This window comes from Eublepharis macularius, chromosome 5 (genome assembly GCF_028583425.1).
Source record: "Eublepharis macularius isolate TG4126 chromosome 5, MPM_Emac_v1.0, whole genome shotgun sequence".
In the NCBI taxonomy this organism is placed as follows: Eukaryota; Metazoa; Chordata; class Lepidosauria; order Squamata; family Eublepharidae; genus Eublepharis; species Eublepharis macularius.
Genome location: NC_072794.1, coordinates 44,381,829 through 44,395,334, shown reverse-complemented (window position 1 = coordinate 44,395,334; position 13,506 = coordinate 44,381,829). Strand labels below are relative to the sequence as shown.

The 13,506-nt window shown below is 42.1% G+C and overlaps 1 protein-coding gene across 2 annotated transcripts in view; it reads right to left on the bottom strand.

The window, feature by feature from the left end:
- Positions 1–13,506, bottom strand: part of VAV3 (vav guanine nucleotide exchange factor 3) — a 221,197-nt gene that overhangs the window by 60,811 nt on the left and 146,880 nt on the right. For both annotated transcript variants that reach the window (XM_054980021.1, XM_054980022.1), the window contains exons 18-19: positions 4,374–4,396; positions 928–973 (exon numbers count right to left, since the gene is read on the bottom strand). In XM_054980021.1, the coding sequence (XP_054835996.1) occupies positions 928–973; positions 4,374–4,396 (69 nt within the window). The remainder of the gene's footprint in view (positions 1–927; positions 974–4,373; positions 4,397–13,506) is intronic.

The following is a 13,506-nucleotide window of genomic DNA, read 5'->3' as shown; positions in this document are numbered from 1 at the left end:
TTTCAACAGTACAATGGGTGGCACTGCACCAGATCAAACACTAAACTGGCCATCAGCGCCAACAAAATCATCTGGTGCCATTTGTGGAGTATCAAGCGCAGGACTGGGCAGGGTCCTGGGTGGGCCAAATTATGTGGTAGTGGATTTTTAGTCTCAAACAGTATTATCCTAAACTACACCCTTTTAAGTCCAGTGAAGTCAGCTGGCTTAGAAGGGTGTAACTCTGCAAAATATAGCACTACAAACAGAGGAAACCACGTGCAATACTGCACGAAACATTCTTTGTTGTAGTAAGAAGCTTGGCAAGGCATTCTTACTAAGGTTACCAGGTACCACGGAGTCTAAAAAGAGGGACCAGGAGGTGGTATGCTGGCACTATTCTGCTTCACACACATGCACTTCAAAACACTCCCGCAGAGTGCTAGGAATGACATCATTCCTGGTACGACATGAAAGCGATGAGTGGCACTGGGGGCCAATTCAGTAAAAATCAACCCAAAACACTAAATTGTGGGTCAATGTTTCCTGAATTGGCCCCAGCATGACCTGTTGGTCCCACATCGTGCCAGGAATAATTCCCAGCGCAAAGTGGGAGTGTTTCAGAGTGCACAGGAGCACTCTTCATTGTTTGCAGCCCCTTGTCAGCCAGGTGGAAGACAGTGTGGGGTAGCAGAGGGCAGAGGCTGGGATCGGAGGGGCTGGCAATCCTAATTGTTACTTTCCAGGCCTATGTCACTGTAATAAGCATAGACTTGTAATATGAATGCCAGTTCACATCTTAGCTCACTGGCTTATGGGTTAGCTTTTTTGTGATTGGTAGTTTGAGTCACTCAAAGGAAAGTAGTGATATAAGTTGTGTCTGACAACAAACAAAAAGCTGTTATTCAGCAACTAAAGATTCTAATTATGAAAAAGAATGAAACAAACCTGGGTCCATATGCCTGGAGCTGTTTCGAAGTCCATTTGGCCGTTTCTGTGTATTTAAAAAAACATGTTAATACTTTAAATAATATAGTCCCATCCAGACAGTCTCAAGTAGAGATGGGCACGAACCAGGGAAAAAATGAACCGTGTGGTTCATCGCATTTCACAAACCACAAACTTTCACAAACCTGCCCTGGTTCACGAACCGGTTAATTTGGTTTGTGAAAATGTCACATCCAGGTCAGCAAGCCGTCACTTCCGGGTCAGCAGAAGGTCTGTAGGAAGTCCATCCCCTGTTGCCTAGGAAACTGATTGATCGGCGCCAGGCTGTCTGCAGTGACAAACCAAAAAATGAACCAGCCTAAAGTTTGTGGCGGTTTGTCGGAAATGGGCTCTGACAAACCACTGGCCTGGTTCGTCACGAACTTTGGTTCATATTTCGGTTCATGCCCATCTCTAGTCTCAAGTGGAAGTGGTTGACAAAAGCCATTCATCTGACTGTCAGTTAAGGATTCCTATTCGTTTACACAAAAATTCCATATATACATATACACACACCTAAATATTATAGACAATATTTTATTTGGTGTACAAGTGTGGAACAACAATTATACACAAAGGAGATCACCATACAAAAAGTTGATTTTATTAATTCACAGAACTTACCATTATTTGCGTACAACTAAAGAAGCTATCTTCTTTCTTAGATGCATGACTTCAAAGTTGTTTTCATTTACACTAAAGCTCTACCTGACCACATAAAAGCAGCTGTTGCCAATGTAATTAGAATAAAGAGTAATTTCTGTTCACTTTTAAATTCCTTGCTAAAGCTACAGAAATTCTCAGCAAGAACAAGATCTTGCTCAGATTTACAATTTCCACATACTACGGCCTGTGGAAGCCATTGAGGAGAAAAAAATTCTTAAAATAAATTATATTAAAACTCCATAATTGGATTGGAACAAAGCAGGGCAAAGCAAGTGCCATTTAATCACCAAAACTAAATGGCATCTTCATCAGCCAGTGTTAAGTTTGCAAACTGAATTGGGTTTGCTGGTTTGTCTGCTGCAGTTACAAATGATATATTTGCATCCCAGATAATATGTGCTCAGTGACAATGAAGCACTTTAAACCAAACAGATCATGTCGTACAATCTTCATAATTTACAGCAGTTTTATTTTATATTGTAAGTAGCTTTCTAAAAAATGGCTACTGAAAAAAAGTACATATTAAGCATTATATATATTAGGAACAGTAATAATAAAGAAGATCAAATTTTCACTTGCATTTTGCAGGGACCGGACATTGCCTTTGGTTCCTGAGGCATAAAATGCAAATGGTACTTTTCCCCCATTAGCCTTCTTTGTTCATCTTTTTAAAAAAAATTCTATACTTGCCATTTCTAACCTCAGATGAAACAGTCCTAGAATGTTTGGAATTATGTTTTTAAAACACAAGAAAATATACATTTTTGATACTTTCCAATGGTGTTTTCAAAATCAGTTGCCTGAGACAGCCTAACTCATCCTCAGCAAGACCAGTTCCAGCAGAGATTTTAAAGAGGTCTCTAGACCTGGGCAGCTCTGAAATAAGGGACAGGTTTGGATGATGCCATCTGTTTTGCTCAGTTTTTCCCAATTCTCATCCTTACAGCAGCCCCTGTGCTACGTGGCTTTTGTTCATATAGGTCTCTTGATGCCCTAGATAGCCTTTTTAAAAATGTTCACAGGGGGCCCTCCTTTTTTCATCAACAGAAAAGCTGGCTGGATTCAACCCTCAGTTTAACATTGTAGAACCAATATGGAATACCATATGCAAGCAGTAAGGGTGCTCTGGGATACAACAGTTGTAGTGGAGGGAAGGAGAGAAAACTTTTCTCTGCTTCTCGGAGCTCTTTAGGATTATACAATACACCAAGAAACAGGGGGGAAATCACACATCTATCCACAGCTGGCACGTAAACTAACACTATAAATAATTGTACACACTCAGTGAGTGTGCATTGCTGAACACGAGTCAGTAGGTAATGATTAACACATTCTAATACCACCCTCAATCTTAGCAATCAAAGTGCCATAATAAATGTCCCAGAGACAGTTTCCTCATCCTTGGGAAGCCTTCATAGTTTATTAATCTGCCATCATAGGCTTTAACACAAATGCTCCCAATCCTAGGTGGCCCATATGTTATCTCACCATTGTTTATCTATTTTATGATTTTCTTTAAAAATGCATCATTGGAACCATCTCTAGATGTATGACAGTGCTTTACAGACATGAGGAAATGCAAGGCAAGGCAGACAAAAAGGAGTATTTCTGCTTTCACCTTCATGATCCAGGAGAAGTATAATTCTGAGAACTGGTTTAATTTGCTCAGGGATTAATTGTCAATTCCAAGTAAAAACCTCTGTATAGCCACTTCACCAAAGAATGAAAAGCTTAGGAGTAAATCCACAATTCTGAGCACACCTTAAACTTCCAATTTCTCATAAAGCCCATCCAAAGTTAAGGAACCCACACTCCAAAAATTCTAAGTGCTGCTCTGAATTACAGCACGACATTAAACACTGAAGAATTAAAGAGTGGTCCAAGTAGCCTTTTCCTTGACCCCTTCTTTCTCAGCCACCTATAATTAACAGCTCTATAAAAGGATAAGAAAGAATCAGTGCACTAGAGCCCTGAATTTTTAATAACTTCCCTTCTTCCAAGGCCTTGCTGTACAAGAAGCCATTGGCCATCCCTATTTCTGTTGGTGTTATGGCAAAGTAATTCTACACGACAAATTAAGTTCCAAGTGGTTGACTACATATTCTGTAGCAGCATCTTGAGAACTGCAGCAAATTGTGATTGTACACTGATCCTGTTGTTAGTATATTAGGAAAATTTTAGTCTACTTAGAAACTCTGCTGCTAAATCACATGATGGCTCATAATCTTGAATTTAAAGAGAAATCCCTCTGACAGAGGCTCTAGTCTGCAAAAGCCTATGCTAAAACAAGAACCTACTAATCTTTAAAAGTGCCACTAAACTGTTTATTTTTGCTGCAATAGGCTATCCACTCAGGAATTATTGCCTTTCTCAATTTCCCTACATTTTTGTGCAAATGCCTTAAAATTTGAAGAAAGCTAGACAATTTTGCCTGCCGTTCATCGCAAACGTAAAGCATCCCATCCCATCACTTTTAAAGGGAAAGTTACAGATTTGCTTAGTCCATGAAGAACTGAAAGTGCTTGATATCAAATAGAATATGCCCTTTGTTTCCCATTTAAATTGAAAGTTTGAAAAAGGGGTTCAAGCATTGCATTTCTTAACTCTCAGTCTTTAGTGATCACAAATTGCAACTGCAGGAAGGCAGAGGAGTCTATTATGCTACTATTAGATACATACATGCATTTTAAGTCATTCACAAAAGAAAAGTCAAATCAAGCTGCAAAAAACAGAACACTTACCTCGTGTTTCAGGGTCCCATGTTCTGAAACAAATGTGAAAATTGGCATGATCAGCAAGTGAAATTGTGCTCTATTCAACAACAATCTCTAGCTGTGCAGTGTGGTGAGAGTACACGGAACTGCTTTGTTTTGCTAGCTGATACCTGTTTTATGCTCCAATAGCTCGAGGGCTCAGCTAGTTATTTTGCAAACTGTGTTCACTTAGTTTTATTGGCTGAAGTTAAACAGCACTGAATGGCTATAAACAGCTTAGAGTTTATGCTTAACTCTGTAATGGAGTCTTCCAAATTATCAGCTCAAACTTTCTGCGACAGTGACAGAAAATACCAGAAGCTCACAGAAATTAGACTTTTCAGATTTAAAATTTGCATTGCAACTTCAGTTTTGCAGGAGTTGAATTAGATGTAACTATTCACTAGAGAAAAAATATCATTTAAAATGTTGTGACAAAATGCAAAATACATATAGATCTGTATTCAGAAGTCAACATTTTTCACTTTAATTTTGCATTCATATGCAAAATCTACTTTTCTATAGGCATGCCTTCAAGCAAGAAATATGCTATGCTGGAATCTATTTTCAGTTTAATGATGGGGGGAGCAGGCAGTCACCACTTGTTAACTTCCCATCAGATGTTAATAGGAGTATTGAGTGGTTTCTAATCAATGAGCCAGTCGTTACTTAGCCACCACTAGGTTTGGTGGTTCCCTCTTAGGGGTGAGGGATGCCCCACTCCCAACCTCCCCCCCCCCCACTCACCTAGCTGGTGGCAGAAAAGGCACGGGAACAGGCCTTCAGGGACACACTTCTGGTGCAGCATGACAATGTCACAACCAGGAGTGACGTCCTCGTGCAGGCCCCAAGAGTGCTCTTGGGCTTTGCGCCAGGCCGATTCAGCCCATTTGGGAGCCCAAATTGGCCTGATGGGAAGCCTGGATGCACTCCCAGGGCCTGTGCAATGATGTCACTCATGGAAGTGATGTCATCATTCTGCGGCAGGAGCGCACACACAAAGATATCCTAGAGGTGAATGCCCCCCCCCCTGCCAGGAGGTTAAGCAAACCTGGCAATCCTAGCCACCACAAGATCATATACCACTTAAGGGGAATGATATTATCAGATTGAGACCTCAAAGACCTGTGTTCTAACTCATGTTTGAAGTTCATGTTTCCAATTTTAAGAGTAAACGGGCAGCATATAATTTGCCCAACACAGAATGGAGACTAACTGGACTATAGTTAGAAGGTTTCTTATTAGCCCCCTCTTGTGGATTGGGACAACAATAGCCTGCCTCCATTGGTGAGGGATATTCCCAGATGCAGTTTGGCAAGCACTGGAAGCCACCAGAAGGGATCATCTTTGAACAGGTCAGGAAAGATATAATTCTGGCTCAGAGGCCTTACCATCCTTTCATCAATTTATTAGTGAGACAATCTCATCCATAGTTGTAAGACCCATTGAAACAAGCTATCAAAAAGAGCCAAATAGACAGAAGGGAAGTTGACTGTAAATCACTATAAAATTACTGAAGAGAGCCTCCCAAATAGCAGGAGAAATCTGCAAGCTATTTGATGCCTGGATATTTTGGCACTGGAGATAAATCTATGAAAATGTTTTATCGTCTCTGTTTGCAGCAGCTTTCTGCAGAATGGATCAAGTTGCTGTTCTGCAATATTGTTTACAAAATTTTAGTTTTATCGAGTATGATGTGCTTGAGTGTATGGCAGTGTTTAGACTGAGCAAGCTGTGTATCTGGCACCATCAAAGTTTCAGTGGCAAAATTCAGTGCTTTTTGTTTTAAAAAAGTGCCAGTACTCATATATAAGGTTGTGCTGTTTTCCATCATTTGCCCCCTTGGGAGAGGCCTGAAAAGAGGTGCCAGTACCTAGTTAACAGTGAGTACCATCACAAAAAAGCCCTGGGCAAAATGGAACATTGCCTAAAGCACCATTTCAAAAAACAAAGGGAAACTCCCTCCCTGCAGTGCAAAGATTTATTTATTTACTTTATTTATAGCCTGGCTTTCTCACTGAGATTCAAGACAAATCATACAACAAAAACAATGTAATCAAGTAGCATAAGATGTCCAACTAACAATGCAATAGATTACTAAGGCCATTTTTGCTCATCCTGTTATTACTGCCTTTTGTCTGCATCGCTCTGACAAATCAACTTCTACATGCAGTACCTGTGGTTGTGAGTGCGCTGTACAACCTCCAAATGTACAAAAACCAACAGTTTTGAAGGACAGGTGGGTCGCTTTCATCAGCATAGAGGAAAAGTGCCTGTCCCCTTTTTAGGTTTTTTTTTTGCATATGTGCTATTTTGTGCAACCAGTGTTGAAAGCAGGCTTCTGCAGAAGTGACGGAACAAAAAATTTTAAACGGAGGGGCAACAGCTATGGGGGAAGAACTGGGCAGAGATTCAGAGAGGAGTGGAAGATTTCTTCTGAAACACTTCAATTCGTCATACGCCTGAAAATACTTTAAAAAGCACCAGTAATCCCAATGGGGCAAACAGAGCCCCTGCCTAAGACAGTTTCAGGTCACAAAACTGCTGCAGAGGGAAGGCTGACCCCACACACTCACTCACACACACTGTCCTGATCTGAATTGGGCCATGACATACTTCATGGCATGAACGTCATATTTTACTGGAAGAGGGGGACAGAAACTGCAAAAGAACTGTGATGCAAAATCTTGCAAAAGAAACCTCAAAAGGCAAAAAATAATGTGCTTTTGTTGCACAGGGTGCAACAATTTGCATCTCTCCATCTCTTTTTCTAGTGTTAAGTACATTTTCAATTTTGTTTGAACATTACATTTAGCATAGTCAGAGCATACAGGTTTATAAATAAGTTTTTAAAGATGCATCTATGGTCTTAAAACAGAAAAATAAGTTTTGCTTTAATAAGAAAATAAAACATTAGATTCAATCAACTTTTCTCCTCGTGTTACAAAGAGGAGGGGTCCCCAGTGATCACCTATAAAGGCTATGCTGGGGTTATGGGACCTCTGAGGACAAAAGCCGTGTGGGGCAGCAGTTGTGGTAAGGAGGAGACTTGGGCAAGGCTAAGTAAAAAACCTAGCTGGATCCAACCCAAGTATTACAGATATTCAGTTTTTCCCAACATTTCCAAGGACCTGCCAGAAAAAACTAATTGCAGAAAATATATCTCTGTATGTTCTCCTTTCCTCCCCACCTCCTCTTGCACAATTGTAATTCAAATAGATATTGCAAAACACATTCTAAATCTCCTTGTAAAAATACTTTGTCTCAAAAGAAAATCCACAATTTAAAACTATTGAAGAACTCCCCACCAGTGAGAATATGAAACAATATAGCTGACCATAAAGACAGGTTGTGGAGGGAGGGGGAGTAAAGAAGCAGCACACACACATCTTAACATGACCACTCCTGTGAACAAAGTTCAACATTTGCTTTTTTAAAAAATGTGTACTCAGAGAGGCATATATTTCAAGACAAGAGTAGGCCTGCCCTCCATTTGTTTGAATAGCTTATCATGAAATGAAATAGACCTCATGCGATTTGGCAAGACAAATTACGTAATTCACGCACTCAGTTTATTTCTAGGCAGGTTTCCAAGGTTTTGTTTTTTAACGGCACTTTGCCTCACTGAATAGGCCACTTTGGAAGTCTCAAGTCCTAACTAGTTTTAAGAACACAAGTCAACCGCCACTGTATCAGAGAAAAGTTCAAGTAGTCCAGCACTTCATCCCTAAAAGCTAGCCATATGACCCAGGAAGACCAGAGGCAGGAAACTCTAATAGGACATATGAGTAAAAACTTTTTAAAAATATACGCACAAAATGAAACAGCATATCTGAAGACGTCAGGAAAGCTCCCACTCTCCTGGCTTTCTGTAAATGATGCAAAACTGAATTATTCAAGAGGGCTTTTTTACTCAGATAGGAGGGGCTGTCCTGTTGGAAATTGATCTCAGAGGAATGCATAGGTAGACGAACAGGGATCATAGACTTTACTACTATATGCTACTGTGTGCTATCTGTTGCTTTGGGTATGATCCTACTGGGTAGTTCTATGTTGTTTAACATTATTTTCTTCAAAGCAACACAAAAGGATTTGTGTAAAAGTCATTTTCTAGTAGATTTTACACTACTCAAATCTGTACAAGAGCAACAGGTCACTCAGGCTGAGGAGGCAGGTCAGAATCAGCAGCTTTAGCCATACAAGCTCCCTTCTGTCACCCAGTCCTGCTAACGTAGCTTCATCTTCTTGCAACACTGAACCACCACAGAGAGCAAACCAGCAGGCATCTCCCTTGCATGGTGCAGCAGAGAGTAATAGGCCAGGCTCCTGTTTCCAGAATCTGTAGTTTGAAGCTCCTTGGACTTCATGGAGCTGTCCAGGATCTGAGGCTCTGCCCCCAGACTTAACAGAAGAAGAGGAGGAGAGACAGCCAGACAACCACTGCTCAGATGCCCAGACAGACACTAAGACCCTGCCACGCCCAGCAACAGAGGAAAGGAAGGAAACACCCAACCCCCAGAGAGTCAAATAGGGCAGGTGGAATCCAGCCAGCCCTACCATCTGGTGGGAGGCCAGGAGCCCAAGCCAGGAGGGAGAGGGCACAGACATCAGAAACAACCAGACAGCAAACTCACCAGCAGTAGCTGAAGGGCAGCAAAGACAGCACCAGGCCACACCTCAACCAGCAGGCAAGCTAGAGGAGGCTGGGAGCAAAGCAGCCACAGGTAGAGCTGCCTGAGGCAATGAACAGAGAAAGCCCAGCAGCCAGCAAAGCAACTACAGGTGTGGCTGCCTAGGACAGCCAAGGCCCTGGCTAGAGGGCTGGGGGGGTGTGGTTGGCAGGTGGAGCCAAGGATGGGGATATAAGGGAAGTTCTCCCACAAGGTGGGGTGGTGAGTTACGAGCAGGGCGAGGGCGAGGGCGAGGGCGAGGGCGAGGGCAAGGTGAGGAGGGTGAAGGCTTTGGGAAGCTGGAAGCAGGAGGAAGCATCCGGGAGCCAGCCAGATCGAGCAGGCCTGTGAGTGGGTTGAGAGGGAGTGAGGGTGAGGTATATCCCCCCTCCTTCCACGGAGCGAGGCCCTGCACCATCCCTGACGGCTTTCTAGAGACGAAGTCAGGTACGCCGGCATACAGCACCATAGTGCCTGCAGTAGAACCTGACAGGTGCTTCAGTCTCCACATGCTTAAAGCACAAATGCCACACTGCTTTTCATTTGTTAGCAAGCTGTTTTTGGTGTCTGGGCCACAAAGTAAGTCAATACTAAGTAACCATCTTAAAGACCAGGTTAACAAACAAAGAATTCTGCAAAGGAAGACAAGTTCCTGTATCTTTAGCAGAGAGAAATGGTATTTTCAACTAGTACAGCTTTCGCACACCTGTAGGATAAGCTGCACCTTCTCCAAAAGGTCATTGCCTTTCATATAACTATTAAAATGTATATGAGATCTCTCCTCATGTGCATTTTGGTCAGCCTAATAACTAAAGTTAGCAGATTCTTATCGAATCATTTTGGAGTTTGCAGTTCAACAACTCTTCAATTGCTGGAGGCAGAAGTAACACAAGACAATTTCTTGGGCTAATGAATTGAATAAATTATCATTTTACAACATCACAAGGATGCAGGATGTTATTTTCTAACTTTATTTAAAACCTCTGCCCTGATTCTTTAAAAATAGGAATGTGCTGTTATTAAATTATCTAGTAATAAATGTACCTAGGTTGATTTAATGCCTTTTCCCATACTTTCCATACATGTCTTGCACTTTCCCTGTGCCAACTGTAATGATTATCAAGTTTGGCCTCCAATTTTTTTTTTTAAGTCTCTCCCATTTCAAAATTGGCAAATTAAAATTAAAACAGCATTCTGCAAAAAGAATGATATATAGCTATAATTGAAATACTATTCCTTGTGTTGCTTTAAGAAAACATAAGTTTTTATTAGGGGTAATTGTCATAAATTCAGGGTAAATTGGGTATTTCAGGGTATTTTGAGTAAATAAAATAGCTACAGGTTAAGCGTGAATGGAGAAATCTTAATGCTTATCATTTAGGGTTGCCAGCCGCACTTACTGTCAAACTAGTGGAGGGGGGGGCGGTCGCTAGTCAGATAGGGGGATCCAATTCTCCTTCCTTGCACATGCATGCTCGGGAGGCCCCAATGACGTCACTTCCAGTTGAAACCTAGAAGCTATGGGGTCTCAGTGGGGCCAAAATTGGCACCAAACATAGCATTCACTTCCAGTTTCCAACCGGAAGTGTATCTTTGGGGCTTCCAGAGCGCACACATGTGCCATTTCTCCATGTGCTCTGGTGACTCCCAGTCTGCTTCACCACTCCTTTCCCCCCAGCTAGCTAGGAGAGCAAGGCTGGGTGGCAAAAGCTATCATCACTCAGAACCAAAGGCAGACTGACCATGTAGATCACCAGGCACCTTTTGCTTCAAGGCTGGCCAGGCAGACTTCCTTCCTCCTTTGGGGGTGGGGGGCAGCATCCTGGCTGAGCCAAGGCAGGCTGGAACAGGGCCCTTTCCCCACATCTGTCTTTGTACGGGACTGAGTGCAAACAAGTATGAGAAACCATGGTTCAAAGTGCATTTCCAAAACATGGTTTATGTTTAATTTGGCTATGTGTTACATCTGCACTGAGCAACAATGGTTCAGGACAGTTTCCCAGTTTCTCTGCTTTCAGTGTGATAAGAAGATCTTGGTGGTGTCAGGCTAAACAGGCTGATCATATGAATAGTTAAAGCTCTCAGAGATAAATCATGGCATGACATTCCCTCATCCTTAAACCACAGAAATGGCACCAGAGGCATTTTTGTAACTCAAAAATAACTAAGGAGTTTATTTACATCAATGGGGAAAGGTAAGGTGAAGTCAGAAGTTGAAGATTTTTGAAGTAAAATTCACCATGTATACATCAAGATCACTGAGGTAACATTCAAAACATGATAGAAAAGAGTCCAGTACCACCTTTAAGACTAACCAACTTTACTGTAGTATACACTTTCGAGAACTACAGTTCTCTTCGTCAGATGCATCGAGGGTGTTAGCCCAAAAGGGCCCCACCCACTCCTGGCCCATTTAAGGAGAAGGCAGGCGGAGTAGAAGGAGTACAGAAAGTCTTTATTGCAATAAAGGGAGGAACAGGTTCTTAACACAAAGAAAGTTACCTCAGGTTCCTCACAGAAAACAAAGCTGCTGCCCCTTTTATACCGAAGGCAGCCTATTCCACATATGGTAATCCAAGCTAATTGGCCTATTTCAATGCTGTAGTATGAAGTTCAAGGCACAAGTGTGTCTAAAGAGTTAAACAAGTTAAGTTGATCACATGTCCTCTGGCTCTGCCTGTGAGCAATCAGTATGCTTTAGGAGCACTAGGCCAGACTAGGCCCAACTTCAGGTATGTGCCATCAAGGGTATGAAGAAACTGGTCAGATATATATAGGTGGTGAGGGGAGGGGGGAGTAGATGCTTCTGATAATGAAATCAGTTTCTTCTGATAATGAGATAACAATTCATAGTCTCTCTTAAAGGTGCTACTGGACTCTTTTCTATTTTGCTACTACAGACTAACACGGCTAACTCCTCTGGATTCAGAACATGCACAGACTTCAGTTTTTAGGCTCCTCATTGTTACTTAAGGCTTCTGTTGTTAGGCTTTGTTTCCCTTTTTTTCTTCCCCCCAAGCCCATGAGTTCTTTTTGGTATTCTCCTTCACTTCTGGGGTTAGGAAGGCTGGTACCCTTTTTTAGTACCCCAAGCCCCCTCTCTGCACACACAAGTCCTCAACTGAATCTGGAAGTCTCCTCAGGAAGTTATCCATGACACTCAACCTGGGATTTATCCTCTTTCTAGTTCTGTCTCCCTTTTTCAACTGGGAAGGGATGATCTCCTCTCCTTTAGAAGATTCTTTCTTTTTGGCCCGTTTGGGAGTCTGCACTTACTACCCAAACCTCCTACCAACTTTCCCAAGTGTCCTGCAAGTGTTGAAAACTGCTTTTTCTGAGGACTCCAAGGCTCCACCTCTTCACACACTCCAATCTCTCTCTCTGCCAGGACTCAAACCCCTCCCCTCTCAGCTCAGCTATCCAATCTGATATCTAGGAGTAACCTGCCACTCAAATCTCTCTGACTCGGAGAGGGATTAACTTTTAACAGTTCTGCAAATGTGTGTGCCTTCCAGGATTTCTTTAATGTGCTGCCACACATGGTTTCAACAGTCTTTTAGATACGACATAACTGAGTATTGGGGAGCAGGATTACACCACCTAACCCTCCCTGTTACTGCCTGTAAGTGCTGAGCCTAATGTCAGCACTGACATGTAGCAAGTATTAAATATGCACATACTCTCTCCTTGAGATAAGAGACCTTTGAAAATGATCATTTCTGATCATACGGACAAAGTGAATACATATATTATGCACACAAACATGGGCTCTGTGAAGCTGAAAGACGGAACAATGGTGAAGCGCGATCCCACATGCGCTCAATAAAAAAGGAAAGTTGAGCAGGAATGCACCAATGCCATTCATGACGAGGCGCAGATAAGGTAAACATTTTCTGTTTTGGGACTTTTTTTCACAACAAACACCCACAAAACACGCATGAGGATGATGCATGTGAAAGGTGAGTTCTTGAAGCAGATCGGGAAGAGACAGCTTTGGGATAGGGAAAACCCAAAAAAAATGGAACATTGGAAGCAGCCTTGTTCTGTCATTGTTCTATAACTTGCATCTGCCTACGGCTTTTTATGCACAGGCAATTTACCCATCTGTTGGCCCTCTACTATGTCAGATGTTTAGAAGATGTCTGTACAGCATTCGGTACTTTGGTAGCCAGGTTAAGTGTATCCCAGGCTTTGTCTGTGTCTTGTGGGTGCTCTCTTGCCATGAGTTTTTTTCTAATGTGATGCTATGCTGGCTTTGACATCAGTGCATACATTTTCATTTGCCTTATTTTGATTATTGGTGCCCTGCACCTACTCTGTCTCCCCCACCCTAGTCACTTCTGTCCCTCCATTTTCAACTCATTTTTTAAGTTTTAAAAAGTCCCCCCCCCCCAAAAAAATATGTTAGGATCGTGAGGTCACTAAACCACCATACAATTTCCAAAGTTAAA